The 22,586-nt window shown below is 47.6% G+C and overlaps 1 protein-coding gene across 1 annotated transcript in view; it reads left to right on the forward strand.

The window, feature by feature from the left end:
• The window catches only part of Bcl2a1 (BCL2 related protein A1), a 40,429-nt gene extending 18,058 nt beyond the window's left edge, over window positions 1–22,371 (forward strand). Inside the window, exons 2-3 of the mRNA XM_070042765.1 lie at window positions 17,828–18,405; window positions 21,848–22,371. Coding sequence (XP_069898866.1) covers window positions 17,989–18,405; window positions 21,848–21,955 — 525 coding nt within the window. The 5' untranslated portion in view covers window positions 17,828–17,988 and the 3' untranslated portion in view covers window positions 21,956–22,371. The remainder of the gene's footprint in view (window positions 1–17,827; window positions 18,406–21,847) is intronic.
• Window positions 22,372–22,586: the final 215 nt, after the last annotated feature.

Raw genomic sequence — 22,586 nt, forward strand, 5'->3', positions numbered from 1 at the left:
AATGGAGTTAGCTTAGTCCTTCAGAGTCACCAGTGCCCACCTATGTTTCTTTTTTTTTTTTTTCCTTCACATAGCTACTCAGCTTTCATTCCTCTCCCCATTGATTAAAGCATTTTATTTAGGTTAATTTGTTCACTTATTAATGTTTTCATTTTTGTGTCAGTACAGGGACTTGAATTCAGGGGCTGTGCTTTCCCTTGGCTTTTTTGTTCAAGGCTGGTGCTCTACCACTTGGGCCACAGTCCCACTTCTGGCTCTATGTTTGTTAATTGGAGGTAAGAGTCTCAAGGATTTATGTGTCTAGGGTTGGCTTTGAACCATGATCCTCAGATCTCAGCTTCCTGAGTAGCTGGGATTAGAGGTGTGAGCCACCAGCTGGATGGGTCTTTCTTTTTTTTGGGGGGGGGGTCCGGTCGTGGGCCTGAACTCTGGGCCTGGGCGCTGTCCCTCAGCTCTTCAGCTCAAGGCTAGCGTTCTACCACTTGAGCCACAGCGCCACTTCCGGCTTTTTTGTTTTTGCTTCGGTGGTGCTGAGGAATCGAACCCAGGGCCTCAGGCATGCAAGGCAAGTGCTCTACCACTGAGCCACCTTCCCAGCCCTGGATGGGTCTTTCTAATATGCAAACTTGGCTGGGTCCTGCCTGCTGCAAGCTCCGTTCCCCACAGGACATAGTATCTCTTGGCAGGAAGACATTTTGTGATTTGGCCCCAGTCTTTCAAGACATTTCTGCTCTGTGTGTTGACTGGACTGTTTACCTTAAACCATGATCATGACCAGCTAAGAATCTTGGATTCATTGTCTCAATATGGCAAAGAATCTAAAGGAAAGGACACAAGATCAGGGTAAGACATTGAGAGTTTTAGCCGGGCGCTGGTGGCTCACACCTGTCATCCAAGCTAATCAGGAAGCTGAGATCTAGGGGATCATAGTTTGAAGCTAGCCTGAGCAGCAAAGTCTGTGAGACTCCTCCTCCTCCTGCTCCTCCTCTTCTTCTTTTTTGTTTGTTATGGGGCTTGAACTCTAGACCTGTGTGCTGTCCCTCAGCTCTTCAGCTCAAGGCGAGTGCTCTACCACTTGAGCCACAGTGCCACTTCCAGTTTTTTGGTGCTTCATTGGAGATAAGAGTCTCATGGACTTTCCTGCCCAAGCTGGCTTTGAATCTTGATCCTCAGATCTCAGCCTCCTGAGTAGCTAGGATGACAGGTGTGAGCCACCAGCACTGGCTTTGTGAGACTCTTATCTCCAAGGAACCACCAGAAAACCAGAAGTGAAATTGTGGCTCACTGTGGTAGAGTGCTGGTCTTGAGAGAAAGAACTCAGAGACAGTGCCCAGGCTCTGAGTTCAAGGCCCACAACAGACCCCCAAGGAAGGAAGGAAGGAAGGAAGGAAGGAAGGAAGGAAGGAAGGAAGGAAGGAAGGAAGGAAGGGAAAAAAAAGAAAATTGAGAGTTTTATTACAGAAACCAAACTGGTTGAAAACAAAAAGACTCCTCTGAAGAGGAATCCCACCAGATAGGGACAAGAAGGAGAAGAAGCAAAGTTTAATGGGAAAGTATGAATAAGATGCCGGGGGTAAATGAGGCAAAACCCCTTAGCTACAGGGTGGTTGGTACAAGCCTCCAACCCAAACTCCAGCGGGAGGGCTGCCATGTCACAAGCTCTTGCCCATTGGCTGCCCAGGTGAGGAAGAGAAGAGGCAGAAGTGGGCTGTGGATTGTGGCTCATGCCTGTAATTCCAGCTACCCAGGAGGCTGAGATCTGAGGATCAATCATGGTTTGAAGTCAGCCTGGGCAGCAAAGTCCATGAGACTCTTATCTTCAGAGAACCAGCAGAAAACCAGAAGTGGCGCTGTGGCTCAAGTGGTAATGCACCAGCTTTGAGGGAAAGAGCTCAAGGACAGCGCCCAGGCCTGAGTTCAAGACCCAGGACAGGCAAAAGCAGATAGAGGCAGAAGAAGGGCCTGGCAATGTGCAGCCCCATGTAGGCTCGTCCTATGGGTGAGCATCAGCTTTTCCAGCATCTGGTTGGAGTTCTCCTGCCTCACCCCAAGACATGGCTGCTCCAGAATCATCAATGGCTTTGCTCCTCAGAGCCGTGATGTGGACTCTTTCAAAAGAGGGGTTCAGGACCCACCCACCACCCCTCTTGGATTTCCCAAGGTCTTTTGGAAGGAAAGGAGGTGGAAGAGGAAGGGGTGTCTCTTCCTGTCTGCCTACACAGTCTTAAGTCGCCCATATTACTATGACCTCAAACTTGTGTTTACTTGTCCACCCTTCCCTGTGCCTCAGTCATCTGGACCCTCTTTGTCAGCCTGGCAAAGTCCTATGTGACCTGCAGGGATGGATCCCTGCCTGGCCACCTGCCCAGGAAGCTTTGTGCTCTCCACAGAATCGGGTACACCTGAAGGATTCCCACGCATTTGGCCTTGTCCTTCAACAGACTGCAAAGGTCAAAGGCCCAGTCTTGCTCCCTCATCTGTGCTGCCTGGGGAAGAGTGGCCAGGCTCAGGCCTCGCTAGGCCTCTGGTAATGATGCCGGAAGATGTTGCTGCCTCCAATTTGAGCCTGGGAAAGACCTGGGGATTCAGCCTTCTTAGGCTCCGTGGGTTCTGCTGCAGTTCCACTTGAGAGCACCAGAGGGCACACTGTACAGCCTTTTGAAGTCAGGTTCTGCTTACTGTACATAGAGCTTTTTTGGTTGCTGTGGTGGTAATTGGCCAGCTCTGCTCAGCAGCAGCAAGAGTTCTGATAACCCAGGGACAATGGTACAGCTGATTGCCAATTGGCGAGCTAGGATGAGCACACCATTGCATGGTTGTATTTATGAATTTGCACCCACCTGGAAATTCTTTAAAGTGTACATCATTTTATCTTTATATTTTCAGATGGATATATTTGTTTGTTTTCTAGCCAGTTCTGGGGCTTGAACTCAGGGCCTAGGCACTGTCCCTCAGCCTCTTTGTGCTCAAAGCTAGTGCTCTACCACCTGAGCCACAGTGCCACGTCCAGCCTTTTCTGTTTATGTGGTACTGAAGAATTAAACCTAGAGCTTCATAGCTGTTAGCAAGCACTCTACCAGTAAGCCACATTCCCAGCCCCACTTCCAGGTTTTTGTGCATAGTTTATTGGAGATAAGGGTCTCATGGACTTTCCTGCCGAGGCTGGCTTCTGAGTAGCTGGGATGACATGCATGAGCCACCAGCCCTGGGGCTCTGATTTTACTATCTATCTATCTATCTATCTATCTATCTATCTATCTATCTATCTATCTATCTATCTATTATTTTGTCATTTGGTCCTGGGGCACTGTCCCTGAGCTCTTTTTGCTTAAAACTAGCACTCTACCACTTTGAGCCACAGTGCCACTTCCAGTTTTCTAGTGGTTTATTGGTGATAAGAGTCTCATAGACTTTCCTGCCCCAACGGCTTCAAACTGTGATCTTTAGACCTCAGCTACGATTACAGGTGTAAGCCACCAGCTCCTGGATTCTGGGGTTTAATCTTGATTCAACTCATTACCCAGCGGTCTGTCTAATTCTTCATCTTGGGCCCTGTATCTGTGAGAGTAATATATTTTTTTTACAAACTTTGTATAAAATAAAAATAACTAAAATATGTGAAGTTTAAAAAATATGTTAAAATATTAGTTTACAAAAGGACTCTTTCTTTCATGCCCATACTAAGGCCTGAACTCAGAGTCTTGCATTGTTGTCTTCACTCAAGTGGTGCTCTAGCACTTGTGCCACACCTCCACTTCTGGCTTTTGGCTGGTTATTGGAGATAAGAGTCTCATGGAATTGTAGCCTGGACTGACTTCAAATCAGGATCCTCAGATCTCAGCCTTCTGCATAGGAGAATTAGAGGCATGAACCACCAGTGCCTGGCTAGATTTTTTTTATTGTTTTTATTTTTGTTTGCTTGTTTGTTTTGCCAGTCCTGGAGCTTGAACTTGGGGCCTGGGCACTGTCCCTGAGCTTCTTTTGCTTAAGGCTAGCCCTCTACCACGTGAGCCACAGCACCACTTAGATTTTATTTTATTTTATTTTTGGGGTCCGGTCGTGGGGCCTGAACTCTGGGCCTGGGCGCTGTCCCTCAGCTCTTCAGCTCAAGGCTAGCACTCTACCACTTGAGCCACAACGCCACTTCCAGCTTTTTTCCTTTTTGCTTATGTGGTGCTGGGGAATCGAACCCAGGGCCTCATGCATGCAAGGCAAGGACTCTACCACTGAGCCACCTTCCCAGCCCCATCACTTAGATTTTAATAAATATTCATTTTCCTCTTTATAAAACTTTATGTGCTTTGTGAACACACACTGCTTCCTGTGTCTTGTTGCTGCTCACTCTTGCATGGAGCCTGACCCCTTTCACTCTTTTTTTTTTTTGGTCGGTTGTGGGGCTTATTTTTGGGGTCGTGGGGCTTGAACCCTGGGCCTGGGCGCTATCCCTCAGTTCTTCAGCTCAAGGCAAGCACTCTACCGCTTAAGCCACAGCACCACTTCCAGTTTACTAGTGGTTTCTTGGAAATAAGAGTCTCACTGACTTTCCTTGCCTGGGCTGGCTTTGAACTGTGATCCTCAGATCTCAGCCTCCTGAGTAGCTAAGATTGCAGGCGTTAGCCACCGGCACCTGGCTTCCTCTCACTCTTGAGTATAGTCTGTGAAGCCTCTGTACTGCACCCCAGGCTGCTTTCTGTATCATTCCATCCAACTTTCCAGTCCTTCAGCAGGTCCAAGGGCTAGGGAGCCCACCCTGAGTGGATGGGAGAGTTCACCATGACCTTGAACTGTTTTGCCTCTGCTCTGAGAACTGCAGGGGGCTGGGGCAGAGACGGGAGCCTGTCCCCAGCCAGAGCCATGAGGTCCCTGGCTTCGCCAAGAGTTTCAATCTTCTATCTCCTGCCCATGAGCCTGGCTGCCTGCCTTCTCTCCTTCCTTCCCTCCTACCTTTCTTTCCTCCCTCCCTATCTCTTTCTCTCTCTCCCTCCCTCCTTCCCTCCCTCTTCTTCCCTCCCCCCCTCCTCCCTTCCTTCCTGTTCTTTCATTCATTTCTTTCTTTTCTTTCTTTCCTTTCTCTTGCTGGTCCTAGGCTTAACCTCAGGGCTTGTCCCTGACTTTTTTTGCTCAAGGCTGGTACTCTACCACTTAAGCCACAGCTCCACTTTGGCTTTTTTTGATAGTTAACTGCAGATAAGAGTCTCACAGACTTTGGTGCCCAGCCTGGCTTGAGTAGCTAGGATTGTAGGTGTGAGACACTGGTGCCTGGCAAGCATTACTTTATATATATGATAAATGAAGCCTGAGAAATGAGCAGTGGGAATAGAAGGTTCTGGAAACCCCTCTCATCCCCAAGCTTCTGGTGATGGAGCAGTATGAGTGATGAAGCTGTCTCTTAACAAGAGTGCGATGTGTGTGTGACATGTAGTGTGTATTTGGTATGTGTACTTTATATGTTTCTACTGTATGGTGTTTGTGGCATATGTGCATGTGTGTATGGTGTGTGTGTGTGTGTGTGTGTGTGTGTGTGTGTGTGTGTGTGTGTGTGTGTGTGAGATTATTGAAGGTGACAGGATGGGCATTTTTTTTGGAAGTTACCTTTTAGAGTGGATGAACTCCTCCTGGGATATTTCAAAGCAAAGGTCATGAAAGTCATTTGAGTTCAAAGGAGATTATTTTATTATGGATTTTTTTGCGGGGAGTACCATTCCTGGGACTTGAACTCAGGGTCTGGGTGGTGTCCCTGAACTTTTTTGCTCAAGGCTAGCTCTCTGCCACTTTGAGACATAGCACCACTTCTGGTTTTTGAGTGGCTAGTTGGAGATAAGAGTCTCATGGGACTTTCCTTCCCAGGCTGGCTCTGAACCACGATCCTCAGCTCTCCTTCCTGAGTAGCTAAGATTATGGGCAGGGACTACTGGCACTCACTTGCTTACTTCCAGCTTTTTTGATGCTTAATTAGAGATAGGAGTCTCACCGACTTTCCTGCCTGGGCTTGTCTTTGAATCATGATCCTCAGATCTCAGCCTCCTGAGTAGCTAGGATTACAGGTATGAACCATCAGTGCCTGTCTTGAGCCCGGCATCTTCGAATTTGACATGGGCTCTGTCTAGTTGTCACTATAGAGGGAATAATCACTTTGAGGCTGATGAAAACAGCCAAGCTAATCCCTAAGTAGACACAGTTGCCTACACACAGCCATCCAGGAAAGTCACCAGCAGCCAGTGGGCTTGCCAAACCAAACACCTTCACAACTTCCATGGCGGGGAGGAGCTAGAATAGACTAGAATAGCTTGATTTTCACACCATTGTGTTCGAGATAGTTTTGAAAGTGGTGGGAGCAGCAGGTCTTGTGATGTTCACACCCTTAGGGACCAACCCCCCCAGACCCCAGAGTTCCCACAGCCACCCTCGGGGCCAGGCGGAGGGATGGACAGACCAGCCCTCTTGGAGGATGGAGGTGGGAGAGGCTGGGCCCAGTGCTGCTGGGGGCAGGAGGAGGCCCAGGCAAGCGGGGCCACCATGTGTGTCTGGCGTGGCTGTCTGGGTGTGGGGCAGGAGGAAGGGTGCAGCTATTGGATTTGTCTTGGAGGCCAGAATGTCACGTGTCCCTTTTGATGACCTTCCGCCCCCCCCCCCATAAATGTGATGACTAACATTTGCCTTGAGAAGAAGAAAAGGAGAGGGGAAAGGAGGGGGGAAGGAAGGGAGGGAGGGAGGAAGGGAGGAGGAAAGAAGGAAGGAAGGAAGGAAGGAAGGAAGGAAGGAAGGAAGGAAGGAAGGAAGGAAGGAAGGAAGGAAGGAGGGAAAACATCATGTTTTAGCTCCCAGACCCGAGGCTGGAGGCATGGCTCAGCTGGTAAAGCACATGTCTGAGGCCATCACAAGTTATTCTGTGGAGTTCGCCTCTGAGTGTGCTCAGAGCCCTCATCTCTGAGTGTGCATGGAGCCCTCACACCTCTGGGTGTGCATGGATCCCTGGTCTCTGGGTGTGCATGGAGCCCTCACCTCTGGGTGTGCATGGATCCCTGGTCTCTGGGTGTGCATGGAGCCCTTGCTTCTTGCACAGAAGTGGCCCTGAGGGGCTGAGTTTCACTTGTTGTCACTGGAAACTTCTGGCATTGGTGGGCCGTGGGCCGTGGGGGGGGGCGGAGCCCACGGCCACTGCCCTGCCACTGCCCTACTATGTATCAGCCATTCACACCGGCTTCCCCTCTACTTCCCCCAGGGTGACATTTGGAGAAAGAACATTTTTTTTTCTTTTACTTATTATTTTTTGGTGCAAGTACTGGGATTTGAACTCAGGGCTTGAGCTCTCACTTCACTTTTTTTTTTTTTCTCTCAAGACTGAGTTGGTACCTTACCCAACAGGCCACAGTTGGGTTTTGGCTGGTTAATTGAAGATCAGAGTCTGTCAGATTTGTCAGCCCCCAGGGCTGGCTTTGAACCATGATTTTCAGCCTCCTGAGTTCCAAGGATAAGACATGATCCACCAGCAGCCAACCTTTACTTTTTGCTTGGTTCAGTAAAACTTAACAGAAAAACAAACATGGGTTTTTTTTTTCTTTGTGGAAATCCTGGGGCTTGAACTCAGATACAGGGGCCTCTTCTTGAGCTATTTTACTAAAGCTAGCACTCTACCACTTTAATCAGATCTCCACTTGAAGCTTGTGTGTGTGTGTGTGTGTGTGTGTGTGTGTGTGTGTGTGTGTGTGTGTAAGTGGAGATAAGTGTCTCACAGACTTTCTAGCCTGGGCTGGCTTCGAACCATGATCTTCAGATCTCAGTCTCCCAAGTAGCTAGAATTACACTGGCACCTAGCTAGGTTTTTTAAAGTATAATTTTATTGTTGATAGATTATTTGGACTTTGCCAGAGAACCAAGCAGACATCCAGGTACAGAGAACAAAGGAAGGTTTATTGCCAGGAAAGGGGTCAGCAAGACCCCTTCTCAAGGGGAGAAGTGAAAAGAAGCACTGGCTATTGTCTGAAGTGACCTATATAACCTAGGAGGTTTAGGAGGGGCTAGAAAGGGCTAGGAGGCGGATACTTTGGTGTGGACATGAGGGCTAGGGGCTTCATCATGGTGGACTAGGATTTATGGCTGTTGTCAAAACTGTAGATAAGGGGTCCTGCACCTGCTCAGACCTGAAGGTCAATCTTAGGGGCTTTTGCTACCTTTTATGGTGATAGGTGCCCCAGAGAAGGGCCATCACAAGGCAAAGAGGGCTGGAGGCTAATTATTTACTGCCTTTACTACTTGGGCCTAGTGTTGCCTAGGAAGGGAGAGTGCTAAGCTGTGGAGAAGGGAAGGAGAGTACTAAGCTATGGGAAGGGAGTTCATTTCGCTAACAATTGTTATCAGTAAGGTGTTGTACAGAGGGGTTACCATTTCATAAGTCAGGTAGTAAGTACATTTCCTTTTGGACAATGTTACCCCTGAGATTTTGTGCTTATGGCTGGTGTTCTAGACCATAAGCACCAGCTGTAGTTCTACGTCTGGCTTTTTGGTGGCTCATTGGAAATAAGACTTTCCTTCCTGGGCTGGCTTTGAACTGAGATTCTCAGATCACAGCCTCCTGAACAGTTAGAATGAGGCGTGAGCCACTGGCACGGAGCCAAAAGTGACACACTCTTCTTCCTGAGAAAGCTGTAAGCCCACACCAGCTCTAATAGTGTGAGAACTGCAGTGTCAGACACACTATGAAACCTGCTGTTCACAGCAAGATTCTCACTGGGCACACACAGACAGATTGTTTCCTGCATGAATAAATAGGAAAGGATTTCTTTCACTGGGGACTAAAGATTGACGATGAAGGGGTATAAGAGAAAAGGCATTTTGGTTAGAAAAAAACGAAGAACAATGCGATTGGCTCCAGGAGAGTCCCCAGCAGAGTTGGAGACAGCAGAGAGCCGAAAACAGCCTTTCCAAAGTTTGGGCCTGGCTGGGCACTAGTGCCCACACTTGTAATCCCAGCTGCTCAAGAGGCTGAAGATTACAATTCAAAACCAGCCTGGGGTAGACAGACTCTGATCTCCAGTTAAACGCTGGAATGGAGTTGTGGCTCAAGTGATAGAGCACCAGCCTTGAGTGGGGGGAAAAAAAAACAAATGAAAAGGTAAGGCCCTGAATTCAAGTCCTATGACTGGCACACACATACATAAAAGAACCTTTTTAAGCCTGCTCCCAAGTTCTGTCAGAAAATCAGGGTATGTGTTGGGGAATCTTATTTGCTTGTAAACCCCTATCTGAACCCTTACCTAATGGTCTTACTTTTTTTTTTTTTTTGGTCTGTCGTGGGGCTTGAACTCAGGACCTGGGCACTGTACCTGAGTTCTTTTGCTCAAGGCCAGCACACGACCACTTGAGCCACAGTTCCACTTCTGGTTTTCTGGTTGTTCACTGGAGATAAAAGTCTCACTGACTTTGCTGCCTGGGGCTGGCTTCTAACTGTAATCCTTAGATCTCAGACTCCTGGGCAGCTGGGATGACAGGTATGAGTGAGCACTGGCACCTGGCTGCAGCTGGTTTTTCTTGATGGGGTGGGAAGGTGGGCTTGACTCCAGTGGATTTTTGTTTTTCTTTTTGGTGCCAATGCTGGGGCTTGAACTCAGGGTCTGAGCACTGTCCCTTAGCTTCTTTGCTCAAGGCTAGTGATCTACTAGTGGAGTCACAGCTCCATTTCAGCTATTAATTTTTTTTTTGTAGTTTAGTGGAAAAAAGAGTCTCACAGACTTTCCTGACTAGGCTGGCCTTGAATCGTGATCCTCAGATCTCAGCCTCCTGAATAACTCAGATTACAGGTGTGATCCCCTAGTGCCAGGCTCCAGTGAGTTTTCTGACCATTAAGGCTTGGCTTCCTGCAGGACTAAGGGAGAGGAGATGAGAGGGGTGGGAAGAGGGGAGGGGAGAGGAGAGGGATGGAAGATGGGAGAGGAGGAGAGGGGAGGGGAAATGAGAGGGGAAGGGAGGGGAGAGGGGAGGGGAAGAGGCAGGGGGAGGAAGAGGGGAGGGGAGTGAAGGGGGGAGGGGCTGGGAGGGGGAGGGGCTGGGAGAGAAGGGGGAGAGGAGGGGGAGAGAAGAGAAGGGGGAGGGGACAGAAGAGGAGAGGGGAGAGAGGGGGAGGGGAAAGGAGGGGGAGGGTAGAGGAGGGAGAGGGGAAGGGGGAGAGGGGAGAGAAGTAGAGAGGGGAGAGGAGTGAAGAGGGGAGGGGAGAGGGGAGGAAAGGGGAAAGAGGAGGAGAGGGAAGGGGGGAAATGAGAGGGGAGGGGGAGGGAAGGGTAGGAGAGGGGGGAGGGAAGAGGAGGGGGAAATGGAGGGGAGGGAAGAGGTGCGCATGGCCTCCTAGTCCCTATGCCCTCCCGTCTGGTCAGTCTTAAAGATCATTCTCTCCAGAGCATTTTCCTCTGTCTGGCCAAGGCCTTTAGAATAGGGAAGTCACTGTGCTCAGCCTGGAGGAGTGGCAGTGTACACAGCCGAGCCATGTGTCAATCATCCAGAAGACTGCAGGTTCCGCCTTTGGGGAAAAGAGAAGTTGATGTCCAGTGTCATTTGGGGATGACGTGTCTTCAGTCCAGACCTTGCAGTATTCTGGGTAGCCGTCCCTCAGGCTGACCTCAGGCCCTGTCTCAGCCGTCTCCTCAGAGCTCAGTCCTCTTCAGGATAGCAAAGAGCACCCGGGGCTTCAACTGGGGAGCTAAATCCCAGATGCTAGGGAGTAGACGCCAGTCAGCCCAAATGGAAGGCTTCCACGGCACTACGATCAGCTCTTTGTGGTGGTTCTGAGCCTTGAACCCACGGCCTCAAACCCTTGCATCTACTCAAGGCTGATTCTCTACCACTTGATCCATAGCTCCACTTCCAGCTTTTTGGTGGTTTACTGGAGACCAGAGTCTCTTGGACTTGTCTGTCCCAGCTGGCTTTGAACTGCACAATCCTCAACTCTCAGCCTCTTTTTTTTTGGGGGGGGGGCGGGGTCCGGTCCTGGGGCCTGAATTCTAGGCCTGGGCGCTGTCCCTCAGCTCTTCAGCTCAAGGCTAGCACTCTACCACTGGAGCCACAGCGCCACTTCCAGCTTTTTTTTTGCTTATGTGGTGCTGAGGAATCAAACCCAGGGCCTCATGCATGCAAGGCAAGCGCTCTACCACTGAGCCACCTTCCCAGCCCTCTCAGCCTCTTAAGTAGCTAGAATTACAGGTGTAAGCAACTAGCACCTAGCTTGATGATTGTCTTAAGCCTTGATATTTGTGTGTGTGTGTCTGCGCGCGCGCGTGCGCGCACACACGCACGCGCACTCGTGTGTTGGTCCTGGGGCTTGAAATTGGGTCCTGGATGCTGTCCCTGAGCTTTTTTTTTTTTTTTCCTTGAAGGCTAGTGCTCTACCACTTGAGTCACAGCTCCACTTCTGGCTTTTTGGTGGTTAATTGGAGATAAGAGTTCCATGGACTTTCTTGCTTGGGCTGACTTCAAACCATAATTCTCAAATCTCAGCCTCCTGAGCAGCTGGGATTATAGGCATATGTCACCAGTGCCCAGCTGTTCCTTATTTGGATCAGTCAGAATTTAGGTTCACAGTTCTGTATCATTTTCTAGTTAGAAAAGGGGTTAAAAGTTTATTGGAGCAATCAACCAAAACCAGGGCACCTGACTCAAGCAAGAACTTGCTAGGAAAGCAAAAGATGTGGCTTAAGTAAAACAGCATTCTTGTAACATGGGAGCTGTCCCAGAAATGGCAGGGCTGTATCAAGCAGTCATTTTGACAGGAAAGATTCTAATTCTTACATTTGCTTGTGTGGGTGGTAATGGGTTTGAACTCAGGCCCTTGAATGTGGTAGGTAGGCCTCTACTACTGGAGCTATGCCTACAGACGCAGAGTGAATAGGAGGTGAAAACCAAAGAAGCTGTCCTTTTCTCCGCTCCCCTCAGCATGCCAGCACGCCAGATGCCCACTGTGCCATGTGCCCAGCATGCCAACGTGATGACCATGCCTTGCCCAGACTGTGCTCGAGTCTCAATTACAAATGGATACTAGGACGGTTTGCCCAACCGCATTGAAGACATTTGCTTATTTATTTATTTACATACTTATTTGCTGATTTTTGACTTGAAATTCATGAACATAAAAACAACAGTCTCGTTGTGCCAGGTGCCAGTGGCTCACACCTGTCATCTTAGCTACTCAGAAGGCTGAGATCTGAGGATCATGGTTCAAAGCCAGCCCGGGCAGAAAAGTCCGTGAGACTCTTATCTTTAATGAACTATGAGGAAATCGGAAGTGGCACTGTGGCTCTAAGTGGTAGGGTGTTAGCCTTGAGCAAAAGAGCTCAGGACCAACACCCAGGCCCTGAATTCAAGGCCTGCAACTGACAAAACAAACAAACAGACCCACTCATTTTATTTTATTTTTATTTCTTTTGTTTGCTGGCACTGAGCTTGAACTCAGGGCCTGGTCGATTTCCTTAACTTTTTTTTTTTTTTTTTTTGTCGGTCGTGGGGCTTGAACTCTGGGCCTGGGCGCTGTCCCTCAGCTCTTCAGCTCAAGGCGAGCGCTCTACCACTTGAGCCACAGCGCCACTTCCGGTTTTCTGGTGGTTTATTGGAGATAGGAGTCTCACGGTCTCTCCTGCCCGGGCTGGCTTTGAACCGCGATCCTCAGATCTCAGCCTCCTGAGTAGCTAGGATTACAGGCGTGAGCCACCAGCGCCCGGCTTCGATTTCCTTAACTTTTAAGCTTAAGGGTAGCACTCTATCCTTTGAGTCACAGCTTCATTTCTGGATTTTTTTTTCCTGGTTAATTGGAGATAGATTTTTCTGCCCAGGCTGCCTTTGAACCTCGATCTTCAGATCTCAGCCTCCTGAGTAACTAAATTATAAGCATGAGCCACCAGTGCTTGGCTTAAATGATCCTTTTTTGTTTTCTTTAAATGTTTGGTTTTTTACTTTAAATTTTTAATTGTTATTATAAAGGAGACATTCAGAGTGGTTACAACTACATAAGTTGGGTAAAGAATACATTTCTTTATTTTTTGGGACAATGTTCAGTGACCTTTTTAAAGTGAGCCATTGAGGGGTATTTTGAGTCACATAGAATGAAACTGTGACACAGTTCCCCTCAGCCAGTGCTGCCCACTGCTCAGTCAAGTGGTTTCATAAACTGAACTGGGGAGTAGATGACTTTTTCTCTCACCTCCTTTCATTTGGCTTTCCTTTGTTGTTGAAGGTCATCAATAGGCTGTAGCATACATCAGTACAGCATTTTTTTTCCAGTCCTGGGGCTTGAACTTTTGACCTAGGCGCTGTCCCTGAGCTTTTGTGCACTCTGCCATTGGAGCTCCATTTCCAGCTTTTTTTGTGTGGTAGTTTTTAGTGGAAATAAGAGAGAATCAGGGACTTCCCTGACTGGGATAGCTTTGAACCATGATCCTTAGATCTCAGCCTCCTGAGTAGCTATGAAGACAGGCGTGAGCCACCAGTGCCTGGCACCAGCATCCCTTTTTAATGGCTGAATACTGTCTCATAATTTGTATATCTACTCATCCAAGAAATGAACTTTGTCCTGCTTAGAAACAATGCTATGAATATTCACGATAAGTCTCTAAGCACCTGCTTCCAATAGTTTTGGGGACCTTCTTCTCCGTGTGTGTGTGTGGGGGGCTGTACTGGGTCTTGAACTCAGGGACTGGGCACTTCCCTTGAGCTTTTTTGTTCAAGGCTAGTGCTCTACCACAGCTCCACTTCTGGCTTTTTAGTGGTTAGTTAGAGATCAGTTTTTAAGACTCCTGTCTGGGTTGGCTTCAAACCATGATCCTCAGAGCTCAGCCTCCTGAGTATCTAGAATGACAGGCATGAGCCACCAGCACCTGGCTCCCCTTAGGTTTTATATCTGCTCTTTAGTTAGCTTGAGGACCCTAACTAATGTAAGGGCTGACAAGTAAAAGAAAAAACAAAGTTTAATTTTAAGCCGGGCGCTGGTGGCTCATGCTACTCAGTAGGCTAAGATCTGAGGATTGCAGTTCAAAGTCAGCCTGGGCAAAAAAGTCCTTGAGACTCTTATCTCCAATAAACCACTCACAAAAAGTTGGAAGTGACACTGTGGTTCAAGTGGTAGAGTGGTAGCCTTGAGCACAAAGAGGCTCAGGGACAATGCCCAGGCCCTGAGTTTAAGCCCTACGACTGGCAAAAAAAGAGTTATTTTTTTATTTTTTTATTTTTATTTGTCAGTCATAGGGCTTGAAGTCTGGGCCTGAGCGCTGTCTCTGAGCTCTTCAGCACAAGGCTAGCAGTCTACCATTTGAACCACAGCACCACTTCCGGCTTTTTCTGTTTATGTGGTGCTGAGGAATCAAATCCAGAGCCTCATGCATGTGAGGCAAGCACTCTACCACTGAGCCACCTTCCCAGCCCCAAAATTTAATTTTTTACATGAGTCTTCACAAGCACAAAGTCTAAACACAAGATGCTCTTATAATTTTCAGACAAAGGACATGACATTTGTGAAGAAATGAAAGAACTCATGGCTGTCTAGGCTAGGTTAGTAAGCTGTAGGAATTTATTTGTGAAGAGATTCATGGCTGGGAGCTGGAAGCTCATTCCTGTAATCCCAGCCAATCAATAGGCTGAGATATGAAGATTGATGTTCGAAGCCAGCAAGAGCAGGGAAATCTGTGAGACTTTTTATTTCCAATTACCAGCAAAAAGCTGAAAACGGAGATATGGCTCAAGTAGTAGAGCAGTAGCCTTGAGCACAAAAACTAAGGAAGAGCTTGAGGCTTTGAGTTCAAGCCCTACTACCTGCATGAGAGAGGGAGGGGGGGCAGCGGGGAAGAGCGTGGGACATGAATAATGGTGATGGTAGAATGTAGAAACTAGTGGAAGAGCCAGGCACTGGTTGCTCATGCCTGTCATCCTAGCTACTCAGGAGACTGAGATCTGAGCATTGCTGTTTGAAACCAGCCTGGTCAGGAAAAACTGTGAAACTCTTATCTTCAATTAAATCACAGAAAAAGTCACAAGTGGCACTGTTGTTCAAGAGGTAGTACAAAAGGAGCTCAGGGACAGCTCCTAGGCTCTGAGTTCAAGCCTCAAGACCAGCCAAAAAAGAAGGGCAGGAAGGAAGGCAGGAAGGAAGGAAGGAGTAGAAGGTATGCATTATTTCAGAGTAAAATTGGGCTCTGGGCTCTGGTGAGCTAGGCTACTTTAATATCTTGGCCTGTGAGAAATATCCCTCCCTAAACAATCAACATGGTGTTTTAGTTATTTTGGTCTGGGAAATTGCACCACAGGCCTACTTGTTAGCCAAACTCTTCACCATTTAAGCTACCCTCTATCTTAGATCTCTTGTTTTCACTTAATTTTTTTTCTTTTTCTTCTGTGTGTGTGTGTGTGTGTGTGTGTGTGTGTGTGTGTGTGTGTGCATGTGCACACTTCACATGCACGTGCACAGGCTGGTACTAGGTCTTGAACTCAGGGCCTGGGCATGGTCCCTTAGCTTTTTCACTCAAGGCTGGTGTTCTATCACTTGAGCCACGCCTCTTCTTCTGACTTTGTGCTGGTCTAAGTCTAATTGGAGATAAGAGTCACATAGACTTTCCTGTCCAGGCTGACTTTGAACCACAGTTTTTAGATCGCAGTTTTCCAAGTAGCTAAGATTACAGGTGTTACCCATTGGCACTCAGCTTTATTTTGTAATAGGGGCTCACTAACTCTTCAAGGGTTGATCGTGATCTGTGTATTGGGGATGAGGGGGGAAGCTCCTGCCAGTCCTGGGGCTTGAACTCAGGGCCTGAGCTTTTTTTTGTTGTTGTTCAAAAGTATCACTTCATCACTTTGATATTATAATGTTTTGGGTTTTTTGGGGGGTCCGGTCGTGGGGCCTGAACTCTGGGCCTGGGCGCTGTCCCTCAGCCCTTCAGCTCAAGGCTAGCACTCTACCACTTGAGCCACAGCGTCACTTCTGGCTTTTTTTTTCTGCTATGTGGTGCTGAGGAATCGAACCCAGGGCCTCATTCATGCAAGGCAAGCGCTCTACCACTGAGCCACCTTCCCAGCCCTCACTCCACCACTTTGAGCCACAGCTCCAATTCTGGCTTTTTGCTAGTTACTTGGACATAGGAGTCTCACAGGCTTTCCTGTCTGGGCTGGCTTGGAACCATTATCCTCAGATATCAGCCTCCTGAGTGGCTGGGATGGCAGGTATCACTTTGGTCTCAAACTTCTGATCACCCTGCCCCCACCTCCCAAGTGGCTGGGACTACAGAGTGTCTCTCCATGCCTGCTTCCACAGGGCTTGGAGAAGAACATAACCCTGCTGTTTGCAGGAAAAGGGACAGAACTTGAGATCAGCTTATTTCAGTGAAACAAGGCAGACTCAGGAAGGCAAGTGTCACAAGTTGGGTTTTTTTTTTTTTAATTTTTCTCATATGGACAACCTAGGGTGGGTGGAAAGGAAAACCAAAAAACATGAAATTAGAAAGGGGAACATGAAATTAGGAAGGGGGTGTGGGGGAGGGGTGGATAGGAGAAGGGGATGGGGGAGTATGAGCAGAGAACGCTATATGCTTGTATGGAAATGTTGTAATGAAACATGTATGGTTAATAAGCACTAATAAAATGTATACAGACACGAATAAAACCTGCTACATGTAAGAAAAGGCAGGCTTGTGGGCTTTTTCTGAAGTTCCGGTTCCTCAAGCAATTTGGTTGAGTAAGCATTGTACCAGTATTGCTTTTTTTGTTTGTTTTTTTTTGGTACTGGTCCTGGGGCTTGAACACTGTCCCCAAGCCTCTTTTGTTCAAGGCTGGCACTCTACCACTTGGGCCATAGCAATACTTCTGGCTTTTTGGCTAGTTTATTGGAGATAAGAGTCTCATGGACTTGCCTGCCTGGGCTGGCTTCAATCCGAGATCCTCAGATCTCAGCCTCCCAAGTAGCTGGGATTACAGGTGTAAACCATGGGTGTCCAGCTCAGTATTACTATTTTGCATTGACATGACTTTAACAATTTCCAAATCCACAAGTGAAAACACTGGTTATTTCAGTAGTTCTATACTTAATTCTTTGAAGGAACTGCCGAAGAGTTTCACAGGAGTTGTGCAAATAAATATATCATCAAGTTAAAAGGATCCAAATTCCTCCACTTAATTCACATTAATACTCTGTGTGTGTGTGTGTATGTGTGTGTGTGTGTGTGTGTGTGTGTGTGTGTGTGTGTGTGTGTGTGTGTGTGTGTGCGTTTGTACTTGGGCTTTAACTCAGGGCTACAAGCTCTTCCTTAGTTTTTTCTCTCAAGATTGGTGCTCTACCATTTGAGCCACACACCTCCACTTCCAATTTTATTTTACTTTTATTATTATTATTATTATTTTGTCAGTGTGGGCGCTGTATCTGAGCTCTTTGTGCTCAGGGATGTTGCTCTACCACTTTGCGCCCCATGCAACTTCTGATTTTTTCTGATTTGGGGGCAGTTAATTGGAGATAAGAGACTGCCCGGGCTAGCTTTGAACCATGATCCTCAAATCTCAGCCTCCTGAGCAGCTAGGATTACAAGGATGAGCCACCAGTGCCTGGCTCCAGTTTGTTTGTTTATTTGTTTATCTATTCAATTGGAGATTGAGTTTTATGGACTTTCCTACCTGGACTGGCTTAGTACACAGATCCTTGGATCTCAGCCTTCTGAATAGCTGGGATTATAGGGATGAGCTATCTGCATTGCCTTTGCTGATGTTGCTGGCTTTGTAACCCAATGAAATACCGGATGAGGAAGTGACTTCTGTCTGACAATTTTTTTCCCCTTTTGTATGATTTAAACTTTTTCTTTCACTACACCCTTCACAGGAAAGTCACAAAGAGGAAGGATATTGTAACGTCATGAAAGCAGAAATTCCACCTACCCTGAATGATTAAAATGTGCCGCAGCCTCAGCAAGCTCTGGGATCCTCTGCTTCGCTCTGCCTCAGTTTCTCTGGGTGGCCGACAGCAACACACACTGGGGGAAGATGATGGACACCGAGCTGGCCCTGACCTACAGGCTGGTGCAGGATTACCTGCAGTTCGTCCTGCAGACTTCTACCTCAGGATCTGAGCCCAGCAAAACCTCCCAAGTCCTTCGCAGCCTGGCTTCCTCAGTCCAAGAAAAGGTGGAGGAGAATATGAAGGGCTACTTGGACAGCTTGCCCGTGGCCTCTCTGGAGGCCGCCAGAACTGTCTTTAACCAAGTAATGGCAGGGGAATTTGAGGATGGGGTCATAAACTGGGGACGAATCGTGACCATCTTTGCTTTCTCCGGGGTGCTCATCAAGAAGCTGCCCCCAGGGCAGGTGGCCCGGAGCATGGACATTGAGCACATCTCGTTCTTCGTGGCTGAGTTTATCATGAGCACTGCTGGGGACTGGATGAAGCAGAACGGAGGCTGGGTAGGTACACCAGGAGAATCTCACTGTTCTCAATTCCATCACAGGAATGCTAGTGTGAACAAACCAACAGCAGCATGCCCAGCCTAGGAGTTTCATTCTCTTTGGGAGGTTTAGTGTAGATGTTATTTTAGTAAATTTTTTTAACAATAGTCCTGGGGCTTAAACTCAGGGCCTGGGTGCTGTCCCTGGGTTTCTTTTGCTCAAGGTTAGTGCTCTACCACTTGAGCCACACACTACCACTTCTGGCTTTTTCTTCTCTTAACCTTGTAGTTTAATGGAGATAAGAGTCTCACAGACTTTCCTGCCCAGGCTAGCTTTGAACTGCAGTCCTCAGATCTCAGCCTCCTGAGTTGCTGGGATGACAGGTGTGTGCCACCAGTGCAGGGTTTGAACTCAGGGCCTGGGCTCTGTCCCTGAGCTGCTTTTGCTCAAGGCTAGCACTCTACCACTTGAGCCACAGCACCACTTCTGGCTTTTTCTGTTTATGTGGTACTGAGGAATAGAAACTAGGGCTTCATGCATGCTAGGCAACCAATCTACCACTAAGCCACATTCCCAGCCCCTATAAATGTTTAAAAATTTGATGCAGTCAAAGTTACTAATCTTCCATTTGATGCCTTTCCTCTTTTGTTGGAGGCCTTCTTGTCTCATTGTGGGCTTTGCCACACCTAGCCGTTTCTCAGTCAGTTTAATCTTCCTGTAGCAGGGCTTTCTAGCTCAGATTTACTCAGGGCTGGGAGGATCATGTGAGATATTTGGTCATGCATTGTTAGTATTTGTGTGTGTGTGTGTGTGTGTGTGTGTGTGTGTGTGTGTGTATGTGTGTACATGTATGAGTTGTCACTGAAGCTTGAATTCAGGACCGCATGCTCTCTCTTAGCTTTTGCTGGTCAAGGCTGGCACTCTATCCCTTGAGCTACACTTCTACTTCCTGCTTTCTGTTAGTTCGTTGGTATAAGAGTCTGTCAGACTTTCTTCCTGGCCTGGCTTCAAACTGCAATCTTCAGATCTCAGCCTTCTGAGTAACTGGGACTTCAGGCATGAGGCACAGCACCCGGTCTCCTGGTCATATTTTCTATGGGATGGCAATGGGAAGCTCTCTGAAGGACTCGGGGAAATCTGAGCTGCACTGTTGATTTCAAGCAAAGGGAAAGATGGCCCGTGCAGAGGTGGGAAGAGAGTACCCTGCTGGTGGGCTTTCTGTGGGCACATCCTTGTGGTTAAATTAAGGAAGCCCATGACATTCAGAAATGACAATGGTAACAGTTTCTGTGGGAGGGAGTTTCATGCTTGAAAACATTTTGGTCACAGTTTGAAGCAATTATAAGGCTGTATGGGAACTTCCAAAATGTTTAAAGATAAACTCTCACAGTTCCTGTGAATACCAACAGAAAGCCCCTTGTGAAAGCCAGGAGCTACACAGAATTGTGGTACTTCCCAAGGATCCTGACTGTTAAAACTTGGGTCTTTTTTTTTTTTTTTTAATCAGTCCTGAGGCTTGAACTCAGGGCCTGGGCATTGTTCTTAAGCTTCATCTCTGAAGACTGGTGCTCTACCACTTTGAATCACAGTGCCACATCCGCTTTTCTGGTGGTTAATTAGATATAAGAGTCTCATGGACCTTCCTGGCCTGGGCTGGCTTTGACCCATGATTCTCAGATCTCAGCCTCCTGAGTAGTAGTAAAATAACAGGTATGAGCCACCAGTGCCTGGCTTAAAGGCTTTCTCTCTCTCTCTCTCTCTCTCTCTCTCTCTCTCTCTCTCTCTCTCTCTCTCTCTCTCTCTCTCTCTCTCTCTGTCTCGCTCTCTCGCTTTCTCTATCTCGCTCTCTTGTTCTCTTGCTCTCTCGCTCTCCTGGCACTCAAACTTAGTATCTGCACTTATTGTTCATTGGCAGGTGCCCTACCACCTGAGCCAAGCCTCCAATGCCAAGGGACGTGTGTGTGTGTGTGTGTGTGTGTGTGTGTGTGTGTGTGTGTGTGTGCTTGTGCATGCTTATGTGTATACTGGGGTTTGGACTCAGGTCCTGGACGCTGTCCCTTACCTTTATCACTCAAGGCTGGCGCTCTACCACTTGAGCCACGTTCTCCTTCTGGCAGTTTGCTGGTTCATTAGCAATAAGAGTCTCATGGAAGCCCAGGTACTGGTGGTTCATGCCTTTAATTCTAGCTACTCAGGAGGCTGAGATCTGAGGATCATGGTTCAAAGCCAGCCCAGGCAGGAAAGTCCATGAAACTCTTATCTCCAATAAACCACTCAGAAAACTGGAAGTGGTGTTGTGGCTCAAGTGGTAGAGCACTAGCCTTGAGCTAAAGGGCTGAAGGATAGTGGTCAGGCCCAGAGTTCAAGCCCCATGACCAGAAAAAAAAAAAAAAAGAGTCTCATGAATTTTCCTGCCTGGGCTGGCTTCAAACCACAATTCTCAGATCTCAGCCTCCTGGGTAGCTGGGATAACAGGCATGAACCACTAGTACCTTGACTGCTTCTCTTTTCAAAGGCCTCCTCCTCTTTCATGACAACACTTGATGGCATTCTCTTACATTTGCACAAATTCTTAAATGGCGCATGTATTTTCCTAGTCCATGCTTCTCTTTATTGGTATCTAGTTTGTGAAAATATCTTTTCCCCTTCATGCGGCTAAGTGACTTTCATTCATGACCCTTTGGGAAGTGGAATGAATGTAACATGCTGACATGGCCTCTGCCTGGCCCACCCACGACACAGTCATTGTCAGGAGAAAGCATGAGCGTCATGAAGCCTCTGAGTGCCACGAGTGTGGGGGAAACATGCATGTATCTCCAGGAAAGAGGAAACAGCATCCCCTTGCAGCCGTGCTAGCCAGCCTGTGCTTCGTGGTGACCCCTCCGGGCACGTAGGCAGAAGTGCCTTTCTTACACAATTTTTTACAGCTACCCCTTTTGTTGTGGACCTGATTGTAAAGATAGTTTCAACACTGTAGAATTCTTCTGACTTTGAGTTCTGCTTGATCACCTGTGTGTGTGTGTGTGTGTATGTGTGTATGTGTGTGTGTGTACTGGGGCTTGATATCCAGTGCATTGTGCTCTTGCTTAGTAATCAGTGTTGGTGTTCTACCAATTGAGCCAGGCCTTCCTTCGTGCTTTTGTGCTAGTTCATTGAAGATGGATTCTTACAGACTTTTCTGCCTGAGCTGACTTTGAATTGTGATTCTCCAGATTGCAGCCTCCTGAGCAGCTAGGATTACAGATATGAGTCATCAGTACCTGGTTGGCTTTCTTTCTTTTCTTCTCTTTCTTCGCTCCTTCCCTTCCTCCCTCCCTCTTTCCCTCCTTCCTTCCCCATCTCTCTCTCTTTCTTTCTCTCTCTCTTTCTTTCTTTCTTCCTTTCTTCCTTGATTGAAAGCAACACCTTTATTTTTCTGTGAATGTAATGAGACACAAATGCAAATTTCATTCTCTCCTAGGAAAATGGCTTCTTGAAGAAATTTGAAACAAAATCGTGCTGGCTGACATTTCTGGAAGTTACAGGGCATCTCTTTGAGATGTTTTCTCTTCTGAAGCAATATTACTGACCATGAAGATCATCAGGAAGATCACACCAGTGTGGGCTACAGCTCCTGTAAAACCTGCACTCGGGGGCTGGGAAGGTGGCTCAGTGGTAGAGCGCTTGCCTTGCATGCTTGAGGCCCTGGGTTCGATTCCTCAGCACCACATGAGCAGGAAAAAAAAGCCGAAAGTGGCACTGTGGCTCAAGTGGTAGAGTGCTAGCCTTGAGCTGAAGAGCTGAGGGACTGTGCCCAGGCCCAGAGTTCAGACCCCCCCAAAAAAACAAAAACAAAAAACCTGCACTCAAACTATTTTGAAAGAGCATTGGTGATGCAACTTACTTGGAAAGTCAATTCATTTGTATTGTTGCCTCACTTGTACATTGTACGGGATGTACATCTTGTCTCCATGTAAATGAATAAATTCCATTTATTTGTATTCATTCTGGATTTTGGTCTTCATTTTTTCAAGCCTGCTCAGAACTTCAGCCAACACAGAGCTGGATGTCAAGGACCAGGATGAAGTTGGGGTGATGAGCAGGAAGGTGGCAGCGTTTTCTTGCCCTGTAATAGACTCTTTCTCATGTTTAATTTGTGTGTGTGTGTGTGTGTGTGTGTGTGTGTGTGTGTGTGTGTGTGTGTGTGTGTGTGTGTGTGT

Source organism: Dipodomys merriami, unplaced genomic scaffold, assembly GCF_024711535.1.
Source record: "Dipodomys merriami isolate MVZ:Mamm:240054 unplaced genomic scaffold, mDipMer1.0.p SCAF_33, whole genome shotgun sequence".
Classification (NCBI taxonomy): Eukaryota; Metazoa; Chordata; class Mammalia; order Rodentia; family Heteromyidae; genus Dipodomys; species Dipodomys merriami.